We start from the raw sequence: 24,695 nt of genomic DNA, 5'->3' as shown, positions 1-24,695 counted from the left end.
ATTGCTGTCCCCGCCTCCACCCCATCGACAGCAATTGTCGCGCCATATTCCTCGACTGCAACGCCACTTTTCCTCGCACCATATACCCACGCGCGCGACCACCATGAGCGCGCCGGCATCGCCCTCAGGGGTCGACCAGGTCGAATCTACTGCCACGCGGCGCAAGTCTGGACGCGTATCCAGAAAACCAGACAGGTTCGCGCCAGGCGCGAGCCCAACAACCACCACCAAGCGGAAGCGCGGCAACGACAATGACAGTGCAGTAGACGCGAGCGACTCTTCTGAACAAGAGTCGGACCAGAGCACTGAGGACGAGCCGGATGATGAGGAAATCAAGGAGCGCAGGCGCAAGAGGAAGACCAAAGCTGCTGCCCGTAAGCCAGCAGCTAAGAAGCCAAAGACCAATGGCGACAGCCTCAGCCTGGCCATCCGTCCCGCCAGCAACGCGACAAAGAAGCTTACCAAACGACCCCGAAAAGCGCCTGTACGCAAGAGCACCCTGCCAGAAGAGACCGAAGGCCTATACGGTATGTTTGCAGGCGCGGCCTGGAGCCTGCACAAGCTAACGCGCCATAGCCGACGTGTTCGCTAGCGGAGACCGGCTCGAAGACGTGACCGCTCAGTGGATAGCCCGATTCAATGAACATGAGGCCAAAGCCGTGGCCGAAATCGTGAATCTAGTCTTCCAAGCTTCAGGTTGCGATTTGAGGATAAACGAGGATGACATAGGCGATCCTGATAACGCGCCCAATCGCGTAGCCGAGATTCAAGAGGAATTCCAGCAGGTGGGTCCAGACGGCCTCATGCAGCCCGGTGCATACTAACAAGAACCAGTACGAGGTTACTGAATACCCTCTGATTGCAAAGGCAAAGGACGGCGGTGGCAATGCCTTCAGAAACGCGCTGCAGGGCTTCTTTATAACCCTCATACAAACCATTGCAGAATCTGGCCTTATGTACGAGAGCGTGGAGATTTTAGAAAACATTTCCGTCTGGCTGGGCGCTATGTCCTCCACCGGTAATCGTCCATTCCGGCATACAAGCACAGTCGCCTCGCTGGCCATCACGACCGCCCTGGCACAAGTTGCGGCAGACCTGGTAGAGAATACGGCTAAGCGCGTCCGCCAGAGCGAAGCAGAGGCCAAAAAGTCAAGAGTGAATAAAGAACGTGTGGCTGCAGCGGAAAAGGAAATCGACGAGTACAATCAAAAGCTAGAATATGTCGGGGGCCAGTTGGATGACTGGTTCGCTGCCGTCTACGTACATCGCTACCGGGACGTCGATCCTAAGATCAGGGTCGATAGTGTGGTAGCTCTGGCAGATTGGATCATCGCATATCCCGACAAGTTTTTTGATGGCACCAAACTCCGCTATCTGGGTTGGGTGCTTTCCGATCCAAATCCATCCACACGAATCGAAGTCCTGCACCAACTTGCACGCTTGTTCCGGGATGAGAGCAAGCTGGCCGGCTTGAAGACCTTTACCGAGCGCTTCCGACCACGTATTGTCGAAATGGCTACTCACGATGCGGAAATCAACGTGCGTGCTGCAGCAGTCGACTTGCTCGATATCCTCCGTGAGGCCGGCTTCCTTGAGCCCGATGATATCGATTCGGTTGGCAAGCTCATCTTCGACTCTGACGCAAAGGTTCGCAAGTCTGTGGTTGGCTTTTTCGCTGAGAACGTTAATGCTGCATACGAAGCGACCGTAGAAGATATGGGAGGCGAAGAAGCGCTAAATGAAGCATTGGCTCCGCCTGACGAAGAAGAGGAAGAGTATCACAATCCACGACTCGAGTGGCTCAAGCTCAAGTGTTTAGTTGACCAATTGCTCTCATACGACGAAGACGAAGTCGAGCTGCCCTCGCAAATCCAGCGCATGTCTCCTGGTACGGAGCTGGGGTTGATTGCTGCTGGCGTGGAATCACGCGTTTCGCTCGCTGCTCAAGCTCTCTACGATGCTATTCCTGAGATTCGGTCATGGGAGGTTTTGGCTGGCTACCTCCTCTATGACCATTCCCAAACTGTTCAAGGAGATAGTGGGGATCCAGAAACCATGCTTCGCCAAACCTGCCAGCTCGAGGAAAAACACGAGACTGTTCTCTTGGACATCCTCAACTCAGTAGTACGTATCCGGCTTCAGCGCCTTGCAGAGGTGTCCAAGGACAAGAAGAAGACCAAGACGCAACGCGAGAGCGAGCAAGAGGACCAAGCAGATATGGCTCGACGACTTTCGTTGCTTATCCCTCAGCTTTTGAAGAAATTCGGCGCTCTTCCCGAGGCTGCTGCGTTATGTCTCCGATTGGAGCGTGAGCTAAATCTGGATGTCTTCGAGGAACTTCGGCAGAATGCAGCCCTCACTGCATTACTTGACGACATCAACAAGCAGTTCCTTACTCATCACAACGAGCGTGTGCTTGGTGAAGCTATCGGATCCATTCTACACGCACAGGGTAGCGAGGAACTCAGAGAGACGGTTGATCTTAAGGTGCAAGCACTTTGGGATGACCTGATCAATACATTCGATGCCCTTCGGCGAGGCAAGGACTTTTCTACACGAGGCAACTTGGATCAAAACGTTCTCCGTGGCGTTTCCAACGTCGTACTGAAGATGGCACAGCTGGTGACTGTCTCAGATGCTTCTGTGCTAGACCATATTGTGGCTCCTGCAAAGCCAAAGAGCAGAGGCAAGAAGGCGGCGTTGGACACACCCCCAATTCACTCAGTATTGCAAATCCTTGAGCGAGGTGTTTCAGTTGAAGAGCTGGATGCAGAGATTGAAGAGGCAGACGACACTCTTGTCCGTCACGCAATGTCTATCATGCTCATGTATTTCATGTGGAAATGCCGGGAGTGCACCACGCATGTTGAAGAGGGCACCAGCATGCTTGACGACGAGCTCATGGCGCTTGTGGAAAGGAGGGATACTTGCGTCACGACCTTAATGAGTATTATGGAGAGCCGAAAAGGCACCGATGAAGTACGACTTGACGCAGCGAATCTCCTGTTAGACATTTACACCATGTTCTGTACACTACGGGTCAAGAAGGGCAAGGTCACGAGGACGCCTAAAAAGACTCAAGGTCGCGGGTCAAATAACGCCAATGACGACTGGGAGGCTCTTTGCCGCGATATCGACAGCAACACAACGAAGCTCATCTTGCAGATTCTTACGGTATGGGAGAACCACTTGGCCAAACTTACCAACAAGCGTCTTGAGGAACCAGATGTTGATGATGACCCAATCGACCCTGATGACGAACCGGAAAGTGATGAAGAGGACGCTGCGGATGAGGGTGCAGTATCGGATAAGCAAGTGCGTGCCATTCTGGCTGAGCAATCGCTGGATGCGTTCGGTGGGCGCATCGTACATGCTGTGCTTGTTGGTGCACTTGATGGGGACGGTTCAGGCACAGTGCGCAGACGTCTAGAGCGTAACAAGACAAAGCTCACGCCTACATGGAGGGAGGTTGTAAATCATCTCGACGCAATCAAGCAACGCAAAGTGACCAAGAAGGGTACAAAGGCAACCAAGGAGACTAACAAGGCAGCCAAAAGCAAAGAGGTTGTTGAAGTGGACAGCGATGAAGAGGAAGAACAAGACGCTGAGAATGAAGTACCCGGAGACGAGATTGAGGACGAGGAAATGGCTGATGGTGATGAGGAGCAAACGAATGGTGTACAGGATGCGGAGGAGAATGGTGACGATGCGGCAGAGAGGGATGGCGATGGCGAAGAGAGTATTCTCGGCGACTGAGTGTTTTAATATGGGCGAGATGCCTGGATTTAATTGTTTACTTTATGATTGTGAAGCAGGTTTCGGAGCTCCGCTCTTCTTCTTCTTTTTACATACCAAGGCCACGGTTACAGCAAGGCGCTTCGGCGTTATCACGATGGGTAGTACTATGGCACGGGTCTGGGACTGGCGGCCTTTTGTGAATTCATCATGTGCGACGCTGTTTCTACTGCACCTTTATCTAGCATGAATTTAATGATCAAGCAAGTCCAAGTAGCCATTGCCAATGCTCAGAGAGCTCATGTACCTCACTGTGTGCTCATTGAGCTTCCCCATAGAACATGTTGGGGGAGATAGGGAACACAATCCAGCAATCTCTTGGCACCCTCCAACGAACGCAATGGAAACCTGTGCGCCAGCGTTAGCGCCTCGCACGGACCATCACACACAATACGCGAATTATCGGCATCGACCGCCTATCGAGGAACTTCGTCAAGCCTACAGCAAGCCCGTCTAACACCGCCGACAACAGTCAATACTGTGAGTAGAAGCCCCCCATCCGAAGCCGTGAAAGCAGTCGACCTGCGCAAAAGAATGAAAAACTGATTTCAGGCAGTACACCAGGACTTACCCGCCCAACCCGCCCTTCAACCACACATCATGTCTCACGAGTCGGTCTGGTATTCCCGCCCTAGGACCTACGGCAAGGGCTCTCGCGAGTGGTACGTCGCTCCCTTTTTATACACCTACGTCTACCCACATACATACACCCGCATTCTAGTCCAGTCCAGTCCACGCGGGAGGGGAAGGCGGGCCTTTTACGTACCATGATGGGCACAAGGGCAACGCAGGAAAACGGGCGATTGGACATTCCCAGAAACAAGAACAATGCGAACACTTTTATAGGCAAAGTCAAAGGCTAACACAGTACTCAACAGCCGCGTCTGCACGCACCCTGCTGGTCTGATCCGCAAGTACGGCCTCAACATCTGCCGTCAGTGCTTCCGTGAGAAGAGCGCCGACATTGGCTTCGTCAAGGTACGTTCTCTCTACACTCTTGCACGCCCGAGTCGACGAGCAATCGCATCTACAACGAGGTTGTTTGCGTATGGAAAGTGACAAATTGGCTAACGAACCTCACAGCACCGATAAATTCCCTTAACCTTTATTCAAACGGAAATCGAACCGGAGTAGGGGCGGCGCACAAACTTGACGAGATGATTACCTGACGATACGAAATGGGCCACCTCGGGACCCCCGGATCTCTTTCTTTTCTTTTTTTTCTCTCTTCATTTGCAACCATGGGAAAAAAGAAGAAGAGAGGTTGATGGATTAGCATGGGGGAGGACGCGAGGCAAGATAGGAAACAAAGAGCTGCACAATGATAGCTTTTTTTTACTTGTCATGTGTGTGTGTGTGTCGAGGGAAGGCGACGAGACAAGGTTTCTGATAATGGAAACTTGATGTTTTGACTTTCTCCTCTCCCTCTCTCCCTCTCTCTCTCTGTATGTGCTGTTTCGGGACAAGTGTGCTATCTCCGGTTCCCTGCTTAAACGACAACCAAAATGCTCAATTCACCAAGCTTTGCCGTTTGGGCCTTGTTCGTTACTTAGGCCCAACTAACCAGACAAAGTACTTACACATAAACCAATCTATATCCACAGAAAATGAGAACAAGAACAAGAGACAAGAAGGTAGTAGTAGTATCCAAGATCCGAATTCATCCATTCCCATTCCCATTCCCGAAATATATATATATATATATATGCAAATGACCCAATTGTTACGAAAAAAAAAGAACTACTACTACTACTACTACTACTACTACTTACATACGATACTTGGGGGGTTACTCGAGAGAGAGAGAGAGAGAGGTGACATGTATGCATATACAAAACAAAAACAAAACTTCATGTACAAATTAGTCAAAAGAAAGAGAGAGAGAGAGAGGAACTCGCAGCATTAAAAAACGTGAATATCCTATTTCGTCCCTTTCTCCCTTGTCCTTCTCTTTCATCGTGGTATCAAACAAGTCAAGTACACAACGTGTAAACAACCCAACCCCTTCTCTCCCTTTCGCTCATGATCGACTGCTGGTTGGCTGGCTGGCTCACTCGCTATCCTCATTACTTGCTTCCCCTCCCACCCACTTCCCCCTCAAGAAAAGAGACAAGAAAAAAAAAGCAGAAAAAACCAACACCAACAACAACAACAACCGTTTTCATCCTTATTGCTCATTCTCAGCCTCGTATGTCTCATATATCCCATTTCACGACGACCCCTACCACCACCCAACATTCCATCAACTTTGTCATGGCTTGCTTAACTCTTTTACTAGACCAAACAACAACAACGACAACAACATCCCTCAACCAACAACCCCAAGAGGGAAAAAATCAGACAAGATAAAGACAAAGACAAGGCAGGTAAAAAAAAAGAAACTGAGAAGCCCCAATTCTTGGACTCTTACTCAGCCGCAGGCATACTCTCCACCTCTTCACTAAGCGCACGCCAATTATCCGCCTGGAGCTCCGCATACTTGACGCGTTCCTGCGCCCACTCCTGATGGAGGCGAGAAATGTGATATTGGGATTTCTGGAAGAATAAGAGTTCGTCGCGGATGCATTCGCGGATGAAGACGCCGCGGGCGTGTTGTTGGACTATGGATTCCTTGTCCTAGATTTCAAAATTAGCAATCTTTTTGTGCAATTACAAAAACGACTTTTAGATGTCGGTATGAAGAGAGAAAGAGAGGAAAAGAACAAACCTTGAAAATGGCCTCTTCGACCTTTTCCGCCTCGCCGGGCTTGGCGTCGGGTTTGTTGCGGATATTGCTCAGTTTGGCCTCGTTGCTGACAATTCGGCGTTCCAGTTGGGGAATGTTGTCTTTGGCGTACTTGTCTCGGCGGTCAAACATGTCTCTTACGCTGACGAGGGTGTCTCTTTGGCGCTTGAGGTCTTCCAAGACGCCTTCTTCCCAGCCTCTTGCTTCGTCCTCGAGTAGCTGTTTACTCGAATCGAGGTGCCGTGCTGTAGCGCTTAGGCCCTCGTTCAGCAGCGGTACGTCGTTGGTATCCACAGCATATGTGTCGTGGCTTGCTTCCGTGAGGCCGTTGAGTGCCGAGGAGAAGCGATGGTATTCGGCTGCCATGCCTTCATTGCGGCGACAGAGGCGCTCCATCATGTTACAGAGGGTAATGTAGGTTTCGGCGCTACGTCGTACGCCTGACCTGACCGTGTCGAAGAGTTCAGGCAGGGTCTTTGGTAGGGAGTCTTCGAGATCCGGAGGAAGGGGTTTGCCGGTGAATTCTTCCTGCACAGAGAGGTTGGCTTGCTTACGCCATACCGCAAGTTCCTGCTTCTGGTCAGTACAGCTTAGATCATGTTGATGCTATCTCAACCTACCGTAGGCACAGTCAAGAACATGACAACCAATTGCTCTTGGTTGAGGACCGGATGGCGCACAAGGGCATTTGTGAATCGTGCCAGACCCTTTCTTCGCTTCTCAAGGAAAGTAGCATCGGCGGCTATCGGGTTGCCGTTGACTAAGAACTCTCAATATTCATGAAGACGATGGGAAGGGAGATAACTTACTGCCAACCCTCTTTGGGGGCAACAATGGCAACTGTCGGAACGGATACCGCTTGTGCAAACAGTCTAACAACCAGACAAAATCGCTGTATCGACGAACGACCTTTGTTGTGCGTCGCGAGCTGGCCACTTCATAGTTGCGGTGCTGGAACATGAAGACGCCCTCTTTCTCCGAGAGGGCAGTGATGGTGATTACTTCGTCGTTTCCAGACGCGCCGGGCAATCGACCAATTGACGTGCCCAGCTCCGGTGGCGCATTAGGTGCAACTTCTCGACGCGTAGGAGCACCAAAGCCTCCGTCTCCCATAGTGGGGGCAGCATAGGGTTGGCTTGCACCGCCATTATATCCTCCCCAACCACCTTCGCTGCCCAAAGAACTGGGCTGGACAGGTTGGGGATTTGCCGATTCAGTGGTCGAGTGGGTGGTGAACTGGCTGGTAGTGCGGCCTCTGGTGTGGATGCTAGAGCCGTTGGTCTGGTGTTGTATAGTGGTGTAATTGGCGTGGTTATGGCCTCTGTGCAGGTCAGGGCTGCCCCACGGATCCGCCTCCGGGTCTCCGAAAGATTGCTTGCGCATGGGCGCGCTTGACTTGTTTACAGCCGGCGACTGCTGTTGCTGGGTCGGCTGGCGCTGAGGAGCTGGAGGAGTTGGGGGATGGGGGTCCTGCGGTGGTGGTGGTGGTGGTGGAGGAGGAGCAGTAGACGCAGAGGTCGATGCAGAGACAGGAGCGGGAGCCGGCGACGAGTCGCGGGCCTTTGCGGATTGAGGAAGGGATACAGTGGGTACGGGGAGATCTGGCACTGGGTCAGTACTGGTGGGCTGCAGGAATATGCATGGCGACGATTGCTGCTAACACTCACTCCGTTTTCTCTCGTCAACGCTGTCGAGGGTGATGTCCTCGTGCTCCTGGGCCAGCCCAATCAAGGCAAAGACAACATTGAACTCGCTCCTACCCAGCTCGGCGCTTCCACCGGCGGGCAGCACAATCTCAAGGATCTTGGATTGGGTGTGGGCAGGAATGCCACTGTCAGCCAGCAGCTGCTTCACGCCTTCAAGACTGACGCCATTGCCGTGGCCATGGCCGGCGTCGAGCAGGGCGTCGAATGCATCAATGTACGAGTCGGGCACGTCGGTGGGCGGGAGCAGCGACCTCACGAGCGCCTCGCGGCCAGCTTTCTTGGGCGTGGGGAATGCCCAGGGCGAGTCGTTGTCACCAAGGTCGTCTGCAAACAAGCTGTTGCCCGGCCTGCCCGCGGGCTTGGGATCGTCGTCGAAGAGCGACGACGATTGTCCTGGGCGCGGCGGCGTGTTGCTGTCATCGTCGCCGAAGAGAGACATGATGGGTCAGAGGAAGAGGCGCTGGGCGACTGTCTTCCGTCAGGCTGCGCGCGGTCGATATGAGGCGGAGGCTGCTGGGTCGCAGTTTAGTTTCTACTATGTATGCAGTAGCTGCAGCCGCCCACGCGCCATGATAACATGGAGCTATGATGCGGCCTTGCAAGGAACCCACGACGCCTCCACCACCCACCCCGGCCCAAGCTCTACCGAACCCCCCCAGCCTTATCGCCCTCTCTTGGCCCCCGCCTTTGCTTCATTATTCACCCATCCACTCATTCATCCATTGCCAATACAACACGTCTGCACTGGTGAAAAAAAAAACGTCTTTGTATTGCAAGTGGCGTGCCTTTTAGCCGCTCATCCATACAACAACAGCGCTAGTTGCACATACGCAACCTACAATATGTAAAAATGCGCCATTACTCCAAAATAAATAATGAAAAAGAGCCTGACCTCGCAGTCGGCGGGTATCCAATCCCCATAACAAACACCAAATGATTCCTTTTTTTGAAGTTCCCACTGCGCCGTCCCATGCCAATGCTGCGTGGTATCGTCCAACCACCAAAATACGCCAATCCAACATAGGGGGTATATACGTGCTATCAACATGACAAATATAAACACAAACATGCAACACACACACCACATCTCTTCCTCACGGCTACCTCTCGTGGTCCGTCCGGCTGTGCTGCTGAGGCGCGCTGAAGTCAACAACCGATGTGCTCTCATCTTGCGCCAACCTTGTCGCTGGTGTGGACAATGACTGCCGTACCTCCGTTCCTAGGGTATCACCACTGCTTTGCTGCTGCTGCTGTTGCTGCTGCTGCTCACGCAGGATTCCTGGTGAGAATCGAATCCGAGGATTGCGTTGAGAATGTGGTGATGAGGTGGAGAGATGCGCAATTTCGCTCGAATCAGTCACTTCTGCATCCGCCGTCGTCGCTGGTCTTCCAAGATGGTTGCCTGCCCTGGTAAATGCTTCCTCTTGCTGAGCCTCTTCTTGTTGCTGGCGGATAATGTCTGGAGACCAAGTCTGCCCACGAGGTTGTGCAGGAATAATCGTCACAGGCAGCTGCATCTCCTGTTGCGACCCGTTCTTCTTCTTAGACCTTAGCTTCTCGCTTTGCTGTGCGGCAAATGTGCCGAGTCGGTCTCCCAGAGCCAGTCCGTTGTAGGTGCGTGGTGGTATGTTTGCAGCTACATCGTCAACAACAAGTGGTTCAATCACCTGGCCTCTTTGCAGTTCCCGAGGCGGTGTCTTTCCCTTCCTGCGGAAAGCATTGCCGAGTCCTTGCCACTGCCACTTGCCTTTGTTGGGAGTGATACTGGCCTCTTCAATATCGGCACCCTTTTCGGGATCTTCTATGTCGGCTGGTTGGCTTGGTAGCGGTTTTTGTTCTTGCGGTTGTTGTGGTTGTTGTTGCGTTTGTTGTTGTTGCGCCTCGTAATCTACTATCCGGCGGTCTGCGGGTGCAGGGTGGGGTAGTGGTGGTGTGTCACTGATAGGATGATAGCGTACCGTATAAACTGTTGAGTCGGCACTGGTGGTGTCTGTCCTGCTAACGGGCGAAGAAATGACGGGTACTGGAGGTGGGGTATGTACCCGGACGTAGGAGCGCGAGTTACGGTCTGCGCGTGTTGTAGATGCTGACCGTCGCGCTACAGGAGGTGGGGCGGGAATGTGAATGGTGCGTCTCTTGCGTGCTTCTGCTCGTGGCGATTCCGTCATCTTTCGCCCGAATTTCTGTGCAAAGGTGTTGAAGCGAGCGGCATGAGCTGATGTAAAAACACCAAAACCTCCGCTTGCACCTTTGTCGTCTCCTGGGCGGCCGTTTTTTTTGTTGGATTTTTCTGATGACTGGTGTTTGCGCTTCGAAGGCCAGCTGTGATCGGATGGACTGTTGTCCAGCATGTCGTCTCCGTCGTAAATTTCTCTTCCCAAAATTCCATCTTTTCTCTCTTCTCTTTCCAGAGCTTCAATTCTTTCAACCCACTCCCAGACAATAACACTAGCAGCGGCAGCCCCCACCCAGCGAAAGTAGTCTCCCCATCCGGCAATGGTGTAGTTTGCGATATCAGTAATGAAGAAAACGACTGGTGTTAGTATGGCAATAATCGATACAAGCGAGATGACGCTCATGTTCCACATCATCGAGTGGTAAAAGGCATATCGTCTCTTGGTAATGGCGTAGTACATGACCCAGGCGGCGTAGAGCATACTTAGAGATAATTGAAACAGGTAACTAAGTGCGGGAATGGCAGTGTCGAAATGTGCGGGGCGGCGCGAGTTCTCATAGGGACCAAAGCTGTTGAGGCAGCTGAACAGGATGTCGAGGAGGATAAGGGCAAAACCGACCCATTTGATGATGACTTTTTCTTTGTGGCGTGGAAACAGGCGTATCAGAGTCTGGACTTGGGCGAGCCATAGGAATATGTCGGACACAACACGCGAAACCTTGATTTCCATTCCAGCGACGACCTGGTCACGTAGCTCCATGGCATCGATGAAACCGTCCTCGTACTGGCGCTCGGCAATCTTGAAGGTGTCGGCAGTGGCGAGCGTAAGCGATATGGCGACGGTCAGGGCTGCGGCCTTTTGCAGCCATGGGCGGCTGCCCACGCCAATGATGGATCCTCCTCCTGAAGCACCGCTAATCATGCCACGGCGTCCCATGAGGCCTGACCGTCCAGAGGCATTGCCGACGAAGAAGGTGCGCGGCGTGATGATGAGCATGATTACGAGCATCCAGGCGATAACGGTGGCAGCGCCTGTGGCATAGGCCTGAGGGGTGATGGAGGCGTGGAAGGGGTCGCGCATGTCGGCGATGCTGGTGACGCCGCCGGTGCCATCTTCGATGGTGTTGCCGCCGGGCGTGTTGGAGCACAGGGGACGGAAGAGGGCGCTTTCGGTGAGGGTGATTGTGTTGCCGGGCGAAATCTCAATGGTGCCATGGGCGGGCAGTTTGTACGAGGGACAGTGCTAGGCGCCCGGGTTAGTCGCGTTGTTGGAGGCGTGTCGCGGCGGACAGCAGAGGGCTTACATAGGGCGTCGTGGCATCGGGCGCGCGACTGTCCAGGAGACGAGAGGCGGCAGGCCACGAGTCGGCCTCCCACATGCTCGATCGGGGGGCTATACTGGTCCAGCAGCAGTTGGTGACGGATGGAGGAGTCCCATGGATGTTCAGGCGAGCGGCATCGGATGTACGGGGTTGTGGAGGAGGTGGGTTCGAGAGTCGAGCGTCGCGGTTGTGGGTTAAGCGTCGAGGCCAAGTGGGAGTGGGCTGGGCGAAGCTTGAGGGCACGCCGGCGGCCTGGTGGCACCTGCCGTTCCAGCTTGTCTCATCTCGGCCGTGATTGGTCCCATCCCTGCAGCGCCCGGCCAGCCCCATTGCAGAAACAGCGCCGGCAGCCCTTTCCACCGTGGGCGCCCCCCAGTCGCTTTCCACTCGCTTCCCCGTCGCTGTCCTTGCCCATCGAGCCTCATCCCAGCCCTAAAACGTCGCACGAGCGCGTTGCTGGACGACATCAAACTCTGTCCGTCTAACGGCGACGGCTAGCGCTCCTGGTGTCTCTGGCACCCTTCCCCTCGACCCTCTTCCCCGGGCGCCAGCTAGCCAGCCTCGGAACACGCGGGCGACGGCACTGGCGATAGCAATGATGATGGCGATGGCGATGGCGAGGTCAAAGCCAAGGACAAGGTCAAGGGCATTATTACTTACTTACTGCCTCCGTGTCGCGCCGAATGAGCGCCTTCGGTAGACTGAGAAGGGCATCGGACGCAATCGGGCCTCGCCTCAATTCTTTTCAGCATAGCCTGCCTGTGCGGTGCGGTGCCCACAGTGCCACAATACCACGCGCACCCCCCAGCTTTTTCACCCACGCCGCAGCCACAGCCCAGCGCAGACAGATTGGCAGAAACGACGGAGGCTGCCATGTCACTGCCAGGCCATGTGCCACTGTAGGCTGTGTCCCAGCACTCGACAGCATTACAAGACACTGGCTGCCACTGCTAACGGCAGACGCCGCATTCGAACCAAGTGCACATTGCCTCCGTGCGCTTACTAGCAGGTTTTACTCATGCATCATGGCATGGCGTGCTTCGACTTGACAGTCGCTCCTTCTTCGCGCGAGAACCTGCGACTTGGCTCGCGCACAGACGCAAACATGCAGACTGACTGACTCTCCCTCACACACATACACATAGTACACACACACATATATTCTCTCTCTTATAGCCCTGCAACAACACGAACAACAAGATCCCAATGCCAGAGCCAAGATGTCCAAGGCGATGCTTACATTCCACTTGTTTACGCCGGATGCGCTGCCGTCAACCTACGTGCGTGCGCTTTCTCTCCGACGTCCGAAGCCTTCTCCCCGTCATCTATCATTCCTCGTTCAACTGACGCACCCTACCTTTGAGAACATCACGTTTCATCTTGCCTGATATGTGCCTATAAATGCGCTCCACTATATGACCAAGCTGCAACACCGACCGCGTATTGGCCATGAACGCCCAGAGCTCGATTCCTTCCTAAACTGTTACGATGCACTCGGCGACTACTCTTGTCTACTTCTTCACATATGCACATATTTCCCCGAATCAAATGGCGCCTTATAATTCTTCTAGCCCCCTTACCACTCAATGCAGATGGTGTCTATGTACCGTAAACAACTCAGGAGTAGCGTCAGTCCTTACTGCTTACTACCATATCGACTTCTGGTAAGACCCACCCTACTAACCTGCATTTCAAATTGAATTTGTATGCGTCTTGCACGGATGCTACTCCATCGGTGATCAAGTAATCCCGTGTACATTGCGTAGACCACCTCACCTGGCCAATCCTCTGCTTTGGTTTACCTGCTCTCCTATTTGTAATCTTTGTTTGGTAAACCACTGCTGGGATATCCGTGGAATCTAACTATGACCTTGTCAAGTCCCACCTTTGAGCACTGTTTAATGCGACCACTTTTAGACCTTGGCGCGTCCTCGAGTGGCACCATTGCCCTTGCTGTAATACATTCCAACTACTGTGAGATGGTAGTTGATATTGGCACCCATCATTTAGGAAATCTTACATGGACTATTTGGGCCGTGCGGATATCCAAAAAGCAGCAAACGACAAAGGCCCGTCTAGAGATTAGATGCTTGTGCTTGCACTTGCAACAAAGCAGAAGGTATAGGGAACTGGTGGCAAAACCTGTCTCTTTTCTGTTGACAATCAGCATCCCACACACTAGCTATAACACACATGTACAGAGATATCGTTGTAACAGCAAAGATGATGGTCTCTGAGAAAGATGACGTGACGGAGTGTTTCGTGCATGATGACGCTGCTGCACGTGCTCGCGCGCCTCGCTGGACCCTTGCAATCTTTCTACACACTTTCGCCCCACTCATTGAAGAATCGTGCTGTGCCTCCTTGCACATCTAATTGCTATCCAGAGCAACCGAAAATGTACATCTGAGTCTACACAAGCTGCAGATCATTCCAAGAAAGTCACAAAGTTTCCAGCGCCGTAGGACTGTTTGCGCAACGCGCACACTCAACGCGACAGCGACGCGCACAGCAGAATCTGGCAGTCAGCAGTGAGACACAAGCAGTAAAGTAAATTTAAAAGAATCCGTTCAGGATGGCGCGCAAGAAAGCTCGGGACAATAAGCGGCAGACCAAAATCAATTTCTCGCCTGCCTCCCAAACATCGCGTGCAACTAGATCCTCCGCTACACCCATGGCTGGCGCGTTCCAGAAGCCACAAAAGCCGACAAAAGGTAGCGCCAGTCGGGCATCGAAGAAGACATATCAGGAATCAACGAGCGAAGACGAGTTGGCACAGGAGACAGAGAGAGGCTTGCGCATAGGCATGTTCAATGATCGAAACAATCACTCAAGTGGCTCTTCAAGCTCAGAAGAGGAGCAGCAAGTTGAGAAGCAGCCCCAGTCAAAGTCCAAAAAGCGAAGACGTGAGGCAACATCAAGCGGATCTGAAGGCGAGGCAACTATTGTAGTGATACCACGCAAACGTCAACGGCACGCTATCAAAATCGAAATCGAGAGCTCAGAAGAAGACAGGAAGAGAAAGAAGAAGAAGAAGAAGCAGGCAAAGCCAGAACCTGCGCCACGCGCCACTCGAAGAGGGGTTGCTAGAAAGGCTTCTACTCCAGACGAAGAAGAAGAGGAAGAAGAAGAAGAGGAGGAGGAGGAGGAGGAGCGAGATGAGCATACTCCGCCTCGTAGTGTCAGGCGCAAGCTTAAGAGACGGAGACCCGCGTCTAACGATGAGGATGAAGATGAAGATGAGATGCACGGAGCCAACAAAGACTCTGCATCAGATGCGGAAGATTCAGATGGTGCTGGTGATACGAGGGATGACGAAGAGCAAGAAGAACTCAAAGAAGATCTTGCATTCTTACGATCATCTCCAGTTGCAGACAGTCGTAGGTCAACAAGCACAACGCTAAAGAACAAGCGACAAGAAGCTCTGGAAGCCCTGAAGAGACGAAGGGCTGGCACAACTGAGGCTTCGTCTTCAGCAACGCCTGTGCGGCGAAAGACAGTTGTCATAGATTCCGAGTCCGACTCCGATTCAGAACTTGAGATCATTAAGGAAGAGAGGGATAGCGACGTAGAGGCTTCGGACCAGGGCGACAGCGAGGAGGAGCAAGAAACCAATGCTTTTGACATGTTTCAGGAAGATCAAGATGATGAGCAATTCATCGACGATACGGAGAACATAATCGGAGAACCCGCAGGGAACGAGGACTTGGATGAGCTGCGGTTAACCTTGAGTTTCTCCCGAGCAAAGACAAAGGACCTATTCAGACATGCTGTCGAGTGGATGGTTATGAAAAAGATCCACCCCGGTTTCGAGGCAACCAAAAATATCTATACGTTGACTTTCCGGAAACTCGACGACGAAGTCAAAGGCCTCGCAGGATCAAAGTACACATCAGCAGCCTGGACTTCCGAATTTACACGCGCTATCCGCGCACGACCAGACCTGACGGTTGTCGACCTTAGTGACAGCGAGAAAGCCGTAATGTCTCCTCACTGCGAAGCCTGCAACCGCACCAACCACACTGCAAGCTCCGAGCTCCTCTTCCAAGGCGCGCCGTACAACCCAGACACCCTCGAACCCATCTCTACCGATTCCGACTCGGACTCGGACTCGGACTCCGACAGCTCCTCCACCTCTTCTGCCCTCTCCTCAGACTCCGAAACCCTCCCCAACGGCGAAAAACCAACCTACAACTACCAAAAAGAGCGCATACCCCCTGAATCCCACCGCTTCCCCGTCGGCTCAACCTGTAAAGCCAACGCCCAGGTCGCACACACCTTGTACCACTGGCGCTACCATCTCTACCAGTGGGTCAAGGATTACCTCAAAGCAGAGGGTCATTTCACCGAGAAGAAACTGGTCAAGAGGGAGGGCTGGAGTGATCGCAAGAGAGCCAAGGCTGTGGGCAAGATTCTGAAAAGGATGGAGGAGAAGGGCCAGATTCGCGAGTTGTATCATTCGTATAAGAATCAAATTACTGCGGCGGTCGAGGCGGATAATCGGTTTGAGAATGGGTGGGGGAGACGCGGGAGGTAGGGTTGTTGGGTTGTGTATGTGGATATTCAATTGGGGAGTGTGTTTTCTTTTTGCTTGTGTAAAAAAAAAAGTTGGGAAGGGGAGGGGGAGTTTGTATAGTAATTTGAATACTACACTTGGTATCCTGTGGGTGGGATAATGTTCAAACAGAAGATACTAGTTGATTACCTTGGAGAACGACAATCCCGTTGTACAGTGAGCAAGTGAAGAGTTCAAAAAAAGAGCAACACATGTATTCATTTCTCTGGGTATCGTACTTTTTTTTACCATCATGACGTCGACTTTTTCCCCCAAAATAGAGCGCTTACAACATCTCATCCACCTCCTCGGGCACTGCTACACTCTGCGCTACTACCGCAACATCTCCTTCCTTCCCCTCGTCCTTGACTTCGCCCGCCTCATCCATATCCTCATCTCCAACCCACTCCCTCCCCCTCTTCACGTCCACCTCCTCCCCATCCCCCAGCACACTCTTCTTCCCTTTCTTCCCCCCCTCCCCATTAATATCCTCCCACCCCTTCGCCCTCTCCACCACCTTCCTCCCCTTGCCCGCACTCTTCAACCGCTTATTCGCCAACTTATCCATATTCTCCTCTGCGCGCTCCAGTCCCTTTTGGTGGCGCAGCCGCTGCGCACGCGTCATATTTGAGGTTTTCTTCTGGCGCTTCTGGATGCCTGCGTCTAGGGCGGCGAGGGCGTGCGGGTTTAGGGTGGACGGGCGGGAGGGAGAGGTGGAGTCTCGGGTTGTGTGTGTGGAAGGTTGGGCGGAGAGGGGGAGGGAGAGGGAGGGGGAGGTTGCGCGGCGGGCGGCGCGGGAGTGGATTGTGACTTCTGTTTTGGGAGGTTAGTGGGATTTGGGAGGGGGTTATATGGGGCGTTTTGAGGGAGGACGAACGGCGCTTTTTGACTTTTGCAGTTTTGGCCATTGTGTATATTGGGGGGAGTTTTTTTGTTGTTGCGGTGATTGCGCGGAAGTTGTTTGATGTGGTAATCTTGTTTTTTTTTCTTTTGTTTCACAAAAGTACTCGACCTATCTGGTCTATATGGCGAATAAGAAAAAAAAAGTGATATTATTTTCGAGTCTCACGCGCAGAGGTTTACAAGGTGCGAGTGTTTGAAATGCCGCGGAATCGGGAGTCGCAAATCTACAAAAAAGTTCCCCACTAGCTCGTCGAGGACCGAAATTCCGGATCCACTTCGGCCGCTAGTTGCATGTCCGCACCTTCTTCAGTAGCCGCAAAGCCCTTGCCCTGCGAACATTCACGCCAACCCTCCGCCACCCACTGCTGTCGCCCATCGCTCTTCGACCGTCGCCCGCGTACGCTCGCCTCTCTCCCATGTCGCAGACAAACACACCACCGCGTTTGCTCTGTTCGACACCGTCCATGCGCTGGCCCGAGGGCTGAAAGACTGGAACCCTTTCCCATTTTGCGCCTTCACTGATTTATCATCATTCACCAACCTTCGCTCCCGTTCGACCACCCGCTTTTTTCTTCCAACACAAAAAACAGCGACGTGGTGTCTTGCACGTTTCAGCTTTATTTTTTACAGCAGCCCCCCTACGAGCTATGAGCTACGGCGAATACCCCGAACTTGACGCCTATCAACAGCGCTGGAACACATCCGACTCGCATTCCACTACCACTTCCGTTTTCCTGGGAACTGTCATAGGCGCATATTTCCTCCTCAGAGCCCTCGACTATCTAGGCTTTCCTGTCGGTTTCTACGTACGCCGGTCTATTAGGATGGCCACCAATGTCTTGCGCTCACGGGCGTCTTCCGTCAGCTCCGCGACTGGATCGGACTCAGATGATGCAGCGGCGCAGAGCGGAGGCATGTTTGGCAGCCTCTTTGGGATGAGCCCTGGCAACTTGCTCTCAAAGGGCGTCAGAGGCGTCGCGAGCGCTCTTTCCATGGCTTCCGGCGACGTCCCGCCTGGCTTGGGCAACATCAGCAACTCTTGTTACCAGAACAGCGTCATCCAAGGCCTTGCCTCACTTCCTTCGCTACGCGACCATCTCGCCAAAACCACATCCGAACATCCCTCGCTCTCGCCGGAAAGCACCAACGGCGCGCTTTTCGAGATAATCACGAAACTCAACGATCCAGAGAACAAGGGGCAGCATTTTTGGATACGCGGCAAGCTCAAGTCGATGAGCACCTTCGAACAACAAGATGCGCAGGAGTATTATAGCAAGATATTGGATGCGTTGGATGAAGAGGTCAAGAAGACTGCGAGCAGTAAGAGGCGATCCTCGGTCTCCTGGCTGGAAGTCACAAAGATTCTCAGTGACTCACCAAATGCAGATGAAAAGACACAGGAAGGAGAGAAAGGCGATTCGGGGAAGCCGGCCGTACAGGCTCCAGCGAACCCTCTTGAGGGCCGCCTCGCCCAGCGCGTCGGCTGTACATCCTGCGGCTACTCGGAAGGTCTCACACTTATCCCCTTCAACTGCATCACCGTCTCCCTGGGAAAGAACCATGGTTACGACATTCGCGAGTGTCTTGACGAGTATACGAATTTGGAGTTCATCGACGGTGTCGAGTGCGCAAAGTGCACATTACTTAAGCTACAGAAGACTTTGACTCCTCTTGTGTCTAAGAAGCCAGAATCGCCGTTGAAGGCAAGACTCGACGCCGTGCAAGAGGCTTTGGAAAAGGAGGACTTTGAAGACAAAACACTACTAAAGACTCTGAATGTGCCCAAGAAGAACTGGGTGCAGAGTACCAAATCAAAACAGGCGGTTGTCGCACGAGCACCCCAGGCATTGGTACTTCACATCAACCGCAGTAGTTTCAATGAGTACACTGGTATGCCGTTCAAGAATACTGCTGGTGTGTCATACCCGAGTGTTCTGGACCTTGGCAACTGGTGCTTGGGCGGTGCACCGGCTGGCTCTGAAAAGCCCGCTATGTCTGAAGAAGAGTGGCCCAAAGATCCTAGAGAATCCATGTTGCCAAGGGGCAAGCCCATATTCGACTCTCCTTTCCAATACCGATTGCGAGCTGCTGTCACACACTACGGCTCACATGGTAACGGACATTATGTGTGCTACCGGTCACACCCGAAGACTGCCTCCAAGCCAAGCGAGAATGAGGAGGTTGATGCTTCATCGACAGATGGCAAGGAGGTTGAGGACGAAAAGGAACAAGAAGAGACACAGGAAGAAGCTGTCACATCCCCGTCGGAACAATGGTGGCGCTTCAGCGATGACAGTGTCTACCCTGTCTCTGAAGAAGAGGCGCATCAAGGAAACGTCTTCATGCTCTTCTACGAGCGCATTGATGAATCAACGCCTGTCCCATCTTACCCCGCCACGGAGAACGTCACGGTAGTAGAGGATGCTCCCTTACCACCAGTTGATGCCGCAGCCTATGCACAAGCATCTCCAAACGTAGAAGCTACTGCCATTGCCCTCCCAAGCGACGACGATGACGATCTTCTCCCAACTAAGCTAGCCACCAAACCGCAACCGCCTCAACTCTCCATACCCACTACCCAAATACCCACAAACGAGACACCCTCCCCATCCAGCGTCGCTACAACCACCCCAACAAAACCAACATCATCATCCCCGCCCCACCTCGACACAGAAACAGAAGCCAGCGACGCGGACTCCGAAGACGCCCCTTCGACCCAACTCACCTCGGACTACGAATCCGAAGCTGACGTTGACGTCCCTGCGCCCCCACTCAAGTCTCTGCCCGTTTCTTCGTCTGCTAAAATATCTCCAAACTTGATGCGTACAGCGGGAAATGCATCAAATAGGGGTCAGCAGCGTAAACGACAGAGTTTGCCGCTCGTGTCTGCGACGTAGTTTACTCGTGGCGCTAAGCGTATCAAACTCGACTATGTACGGTAAGGGGGTTTGTGCGTGGAAGGAAGAGAGAGAGAGGGAGAGATAGAATGAGGGGGCAGTTTGTGGCATGTTTGATTTTTGTGACTGGGGATTTATGAGGAAGGAGGAAATAAGGGGAGATTGTAAAGGATAGGATTGAATTGAATGGGGGGAATCGGTATAGGCGTTTATGTTACCTGTTTGCCCCCATAGGGTCAGGTTTGGGCGGTAGTCTGTGTTCTGGTTTTTTTTTGACTTGTTTATTTTTTGATTCTTTCTTCTTCTTCTTCTTTTTCTGGGTGTACGGGTACGTTACTGTGTTTACGATCAAAGCACATGGGTTCTTTTTCTTCTTCTTCTTCTTCTCGATACGTTTGAAATGAAATATTCGATGCCTTTAAACTTACATCTGTCTTCGTGTGCTGAATCGCAGGTGTGTGATAACTATGTCATTAATGCTATCTATCTACAATTGTTTATATCTCTACATTACATATCGGTGCTAAATCCCTAACGCTCAACTCGCAACCCTATATATATATGTATAAAATCTTACCCACCCATGACATAATCCTCATCAACTTCAAACTCCCCATCCCGCTCCGAACCAACCAAACTAGCAACTTCATCCTTCTCTTCGCCCCGCCACCCCATCCCCGCCCACGTCCGCCCACCCGTCCTCATCACGCCTTCGAACTCGCCCAGCGCCTCGAACCACCGCTCTCGCCTCTTGCTCTCGCGAACCCCGCCCTCAAGCGCAACCCGACTCGCCCGCGTAGTCCGCGGCTTGCGCGCTGGGCCTAGGCCACCGGTAGTGGTGGTGGTGGTGGTAGTAGGACCGAGTACGTCGGACATTCGCGCGCGGATCTGCTCGAGACTCTGCTCGTGGGCGACGATGCTGCGGACGTAGGGGGCGAGGTCGAGCGTGATGATGCTGAAATTTCGATCGAAGGATGAGGGGGTGAGGGTGAAGGAGGTGCGTTCTGGCATGAGTTGATCGGGGGGCGCGGCGAGGCAGTCTAGTGCTGCTGCGAAGTCTGCGCGGGTAAGGTGTTGTTTCGAGGTTTTGAGTTGTTCGTGGCGTAAGATTGCTTTGGCGTAGGCGGGCTCGGAGGTTGGTGAGGAGGGGCTGGGGGAGGGAGTGCAGCGGGTTTGGGAGAGAGCTGGGTAGGTGCGGTGGATGAGGAGGTGGGTTTGGAGGGTTAGGGCGGTGGAGAGGTGGAGGAAGTCGGTTGTGTGGTCGATTTGGAGAAGGGGGGCTGCGAGGGTGTAGTTTTGACGGGATTTTTCGGGGATGGGGGGTTGGGAGGCGTCGGTGGGTTGGGTGTGGGAAGGGCTGTAGGAGGGGAGGTCTACGCGGCTGAAGATATCTGCTGCGCTGAGAGACTCAGTATATGCGTCTAGACTGTCGAGAGCTTGCAGGCGGTGGGATGGCTCTGCGTTCTGTGTGTTGAGCATCTGTTGGTTGCTCATCATTGGGGCTCCCCAGTCTGAAGGGCTGATGCCCCAATCTGTCCAGACTTCTTGCAGGAGTTCTTCTTCCTTGTCGAAGGCGGTGTTGGTGGAGGCCTCAAAGATGTTGTGCGAGAGCCAACCCATGCCGGATTGATATGTGCCCTCACTAGCAACTCTCAGCGTTTGACCATGTTTATCAACGTCTTTGCCTGGCGGCCAGCGCTGATACGTCCACTCCAAGCCACCCTTTCTGTCTCCAACGGACATTTGACACCAAAAGTCAAGCTCCATGATACTAGCTCGGAGATCACAGCCTTTGGATTGGTAAAGCTCCTTCACAGCTTGTCGCGCAAGAATGTGTCCTTCCCTGCCAGCTAAAACAAGTAGGTAGTCCGTGGCGAGTTCCACAGGAGGAGGTTGAAGTCGCAAGACAGCAGCAAGTGGTAGGTCGTGCATTGGTATTTGTCTTTCATCGTTACAAGTGATAACGATGGGACGTTTGGAAAGCGATGCAATCTTTGTGATCTGTGCCCAGAACTGCTGGTCCTCGTCGAATAGAATGTCGGCTTCCTCAATGAGAATCAGAGATTGCTTCTGAGATGTACGTGACGTTGTTGTGAGTGGAAGCGTAGCTTGGGCCGGTGATGGTGCTACCTTCTTGATTTCGTGTGGTTGTGGCTTTGGTTTTGGAACCGTTGCTTTGGCCTTTGCTTGAAAGAAAGAGGTCATGGTCCCTTGCCGGCCGCTACTGATGTCTTTTTCAAGCGCATCGACATGCTCTTCTTCCGCATTCTCTACGGGTTGAGAAGGCTCTTGGATCGATGCTGCGTTGCGTTTGTGGTTCACTAGATGGTTTCCGGTCATGTCGCCAACTTTGTCCTGAATATCTTTGCCTGAGCGGCGCATTCCGGCATGGATCTCGAAGACTTCAAATCCCATCTCTTTAGCCACCGCATGAACGGTTGCACTTTTGCCACATCCGTGAGGCCCGCTGATAAGTATGACATTCTTATCACGCGTCCATTGTGGCCGTCTGAAAGACCCTAGCTCCATGTAGCTTCTCCCCTCTACATGAGGCAGCATCACCATGTCTTCTTCCTCCTCTTCTTCATCGTCTGGCACAATAAAGTCATCAAAGGCCTTCTTGCGTTTCTTCCGGGGTGGCTGTTTCACATCTACTGTAGCAGCGGTTTTTGATGCACCACTCACAGTCATGACTGTTAGACTTTGCAACCAATCTTTGAGAACTACTGCATCTGTGCCTGTCTGCAGCACATGAGCCGAAGACTTTGGGGAATACTTTTGCGTCCAGGATTGTACCTCACACTTTCCCTCATCAAAGGGTGTGAGATTGTACTCAATTTGTCTAAGGAGATCTACAACGGCTCTGTGGAATGATTGTTGTTGCCCGGTAATAGCTAGGGAGGGTGATCTAGCCAACAGCTGCTCATGTACTCTACGCTTAATATTGGGACCTGTGGTGAGTAGACGTGTTGGAAGTCGGACATCTTGAGGAGGTGCAAATTCGGTCGTACGGTCTTGGTTTTTCCGGGTTTGATCCTTGGAAAGATCCAGTGCAAGTCTTGCAATCATATATTCATGTCCTGGAAGGGATACAACAGCATTCTTCATCTTTCGTGGCCTCAATGCTAGTTGCACACAGTTGGAATTATCCAGGCGCGTTGGCAAGTTCGTCGGCTCCATATTACGAACATGCACATTTTCGCTAGTTGGCCACAAGGGCTCGTTGAGACCAGATTGTTTGCCAGCTTTGCTTGTTTGTAGTCCCCTATGATAGAACGAGGTGGGCTCTGGTGATTCGTCTCTACGAGTCTCGGCACGCAACTTCCCAGGAGTGACCGCACTTTTCCTGGGGGTCGCGGCGGGCAGCTCTGTGACGACTTTGACTGGAGGGGCGTCCTTCTGAGCCTTGCCAAGAAAGAAAGGATGCGTTACTTTCGACGATGCAGCTGGTTTCGGCTGTGCGTTCTTCTGAGATGCTTCGCGTTTAGTCGATTTCCTCTTTGCACTCAGGATCTCTTCGATCTTTTGGCCAATGGCAGATCGACTCGCTGGGTCTGTGCCATATTTGATAACCGTCACTGTAGGAAGGACTTTAGCATGCTTGGGCTTCCGACCTCTTCTCTTCTTTGGAGGTGATATCGGATCTACTGCTAATCTTGGTGGGCTAGAGACAAGTCTACCGCTTTTGGTGATTTTGATTTGCTTCTTTGGTGTTACGTTCTTTGGCTCGTCCAGTGGGGGTTCAGACGGAACAGCGACTGGCTCCGGGTGAGTTGGCAGTGACGGCGTACTGGGTGTGGTGGATGTGTTTGAGTGTTCCTTCTGGTCATATTCAATCGCTTCGGGCACACCAGTCATATTCACGTCGGTATGCACATGGGTGTTTGGCCGTAAATCCAAGTCCGTTGGTCCATCGACCTGTATCTGTAATTGTTGGTGCCAGTCCAGAGAAGTCGGTTCAAGTTGTGCCAAGGCCGATGAATCGAGCAAGGGCTCTGGAGATTGCGTCTTTTGCCTTTTTCTTCGATCGTGGTTGGGATCTACCTCCAAGGAAATTTCGACAGAGTCGCTTATGCCATCCACAATATCCCCATTCGTTGCTTGTGCCGGTGGAGGCCGAGTAAAGCGATCCAGAGATGCCTGGTTCTTTAAGTGAGATACAAAGTTTTTCTCTTTTACTCCATCATTGGTTGGTGCCCTCTTCTTGCGGCCTTTACTAGGCTTAGAGTCTGTATCCGTGGATTCGGGGGCGTCTTGGACGTTGTTCGCCGAGGCATTATTCTTGGGTTGTGAAGGATTTGGTACCTGACCGTCTATGTGAAGCGTAAGCATTTAGTCGTTCACCATCTGGCCAGAAACATACTAGGGGGTTTAGAAAAGAATGGATGTACGGTCTTTGCCTCCAGATTCATTGCAGGTTGTACTGCGGAGAGGGCCATATATACGTTCAGAGACTACCAGAGCATTCGTAACATCGGGACTGGTCTATAGAAACAACAGATCGGGCTGAAATATGGATTGCGTGCGTAAACGTCGTAAAGTGAATGCATACAATCGCAATCATTAACGATGACCAAAAGACACTTGCAGAACACGCGACGTGACGCGCTAGAGAC

At 52.6% G+C, this 24,695-nt stretch overlaps 9 protein-coding genes across 9 annotated transcripts; 5 read left to right on the top strand and 4 right to left on the bottom strand.

The window, feature by feature from the left end:
• Window positions 1-103: 103 nt before the first annotated feature.
• COCMIDRAFT_83301 (uncharacterized protein) lies at window positions 104-3,756 on the top strand (the record flags this gene model as incomplete). The annotated part of the gene is made up of 3 exons (XM_007685406.1): window positions 104-527; window positions 577-785; window positions 835-3,756. The coding sequence occupies 3 exons, from the start codon at window positions 104-106 to the stop codon at window positions 3,754-3,756; spliced, it is 3,555 nt and encodes a 1,184-aa protein (XP_007683596.1).
• A 639-nt stretch (window positions 3,757-4,395) lies between these two features.
• Window positions 4,396-4,887, top strand: COCMIDRAFT_1391 (uncharacterized protein; the record flags this gene model as incomplete). Its single annotated transcript, XM_007685311.1, has 3 exons — window positions 4,396-4,457; window positions 4,674-4,773; window positions 4,879-4,887. 3 exons carry the CDS (start codon window positions 4,396-4,398, stop codon window positions 4,885-4,887), a joined length of 171 nt encoding a protein of 56 aa, XP_007683501.1.
• Window positions 4,888-6,201: 1,314 nt separating this feature from the next.
• Window positions 6,202-8,665, bottom strand: COCMIDRAFT_83303 (uncharacterized protein; the record flags this gene model as incomplete). Its single annotated transcript, XM_007685405.1, has 5 exons — window positions 6,202-6,411; window positions 6,503-7,090; window positions 7,141-7,280; window positions 7,330-8,121; window positions 8,188-8,665. The coding sequence occupies 5 exons, from the start codon at window positions 8,663-8,665 to the stop codon at window positions 6,202-6,204; spliced, it is 2,208 nt and encodes a 735-aa protein (XP_007683595.1).
• Window positions 8,666-9,326: 661 nt separating this feature from the next.
• COCMIDRAFT_83174 (uncharacterized protein) lies at window positions 9,327-11,781 on the bottom strand (the record flags this gene model as incomplete). Its single annotated transcript, XM_007685404.1, has 2 exons — window positions 9,327-11,645; window positions 11,707-11,781. 2 exons carry the CDS (start codon window positions 11,779-11,781, stop codon window positions 9,327-9,329), a joined length of 2,394 nt encoding a protein of 797 aa, XP_007683594.1.
• Window positions 11,782-13,212: 1,431 nt separating this feature from the next.
• Window positions 13,213-14,100, top strand: COCMIDRAFT_22538 (uncharacterized protein; the record flags this gene model as incomplete). Its single annotated transcript, XM_007685331.1, has 3 exons — window positions 13,213-13,388; window positions 13,604-13,843; window positions 13,926-14,100. 3 exons carry the CDS (start codon window positions 13,213-13,215, stop codon window positions 14,098-14,100), a joined length of 591 nt encoding a protein of 196 aa, XP_007683521.1.
• Window positions 14,101-14,299: 199 nt separating this feature from the next.
• On the top strand, window positions 14,300-16,261 carry COCMIDRAFT_83409 (uncharacterized protein; the record flags this gene model as incomplete). Its single annotated transcript, XM_007685403.1, has 1 exon — window positions 14,300-16,261. One exon carries the CDS (start codon window positions 14,300-14,302, stop codon window positions 16,259-16,261), a length of 1,962 nt encoding a protein of 653 aa, XP_007683593.1.
• A 304-nt stretch (window positions 16,262-16,565) lies between these two features.
• COCMIDRAFT_32773 (uncharacterized protein) lies at window positions 16,566-17,187 on the bottom strand (the record flags this gene model as incomplete). Its single annotated transcript, XM_007685345.1, has 2 exons — window positions 16,566-17,092; window positions 17,157-17,187. 2 exons carry the CDS (start codon window positions 17,185-17,187, stop codon window positions 16,566-16,568), a joined length of 558 nt encoding a protein of 185 aa, XP_007683535.1.
• A 642-nt stretch (window positions 17,188-17,829) lies between these two features.
• COCMIDRAFT_1386 (uncharacterized protein) lies at window positions 17,830-20,079 on the top strand (the record flags this gene model as incomplete). Its single annotated transcript, XM_007685310.1, has 1 exon — window positions 17,830-20,079. One exon carries the CDS (start codon window positions 17,830-17,832, stop codon window positions 20,077-20,079), a length of 2,250 nt encoding a protein of 749 aa, XP_007683500.1.
• Window positions 20,080-20,652: 573 nt separating this feature from the next.
• COCMIDRAFT_83297 (uncharacterized protein) lies at window positions 20,653-24,491 on the bottom strand (the record flags this gene model as incomplete). Its single annotated transcript, XM_007685402.1, has 2 exons — window positions 20,653-24,392; window positions 24,443-24,491. The coding sequence occupies 2 exons, from the start codon at window positions 24,489-24,491 to the stop codon at window positions 20,653-20,655; spliced, it is 3,789 nt and encodes a 1,262-aa protein (XP_007683592.1).
• Between the last annotated feature and the right edge of the window lie 204 nt (window positions 24,492-24,695).

Source organism: Bipolaris oryzae (genome assembly GCF_000523455.1).
Source record: "Bipolaris oryzae ATCC 44560 unplaced genomic scaffold scaffold_9, whole genome shotgun sequence".
Lineage (NCBI taxonomy): Eukaryota > Fungi > Ascomycota > Dothideomycetes > Pleosporales > Pleosporaceae > Bipolaris > Bipolaris oryzae.
Note: the sequence above shows the minus strand (reverse complement) of the source record. Positions and strands in the feature narration are given on the sequence as shown.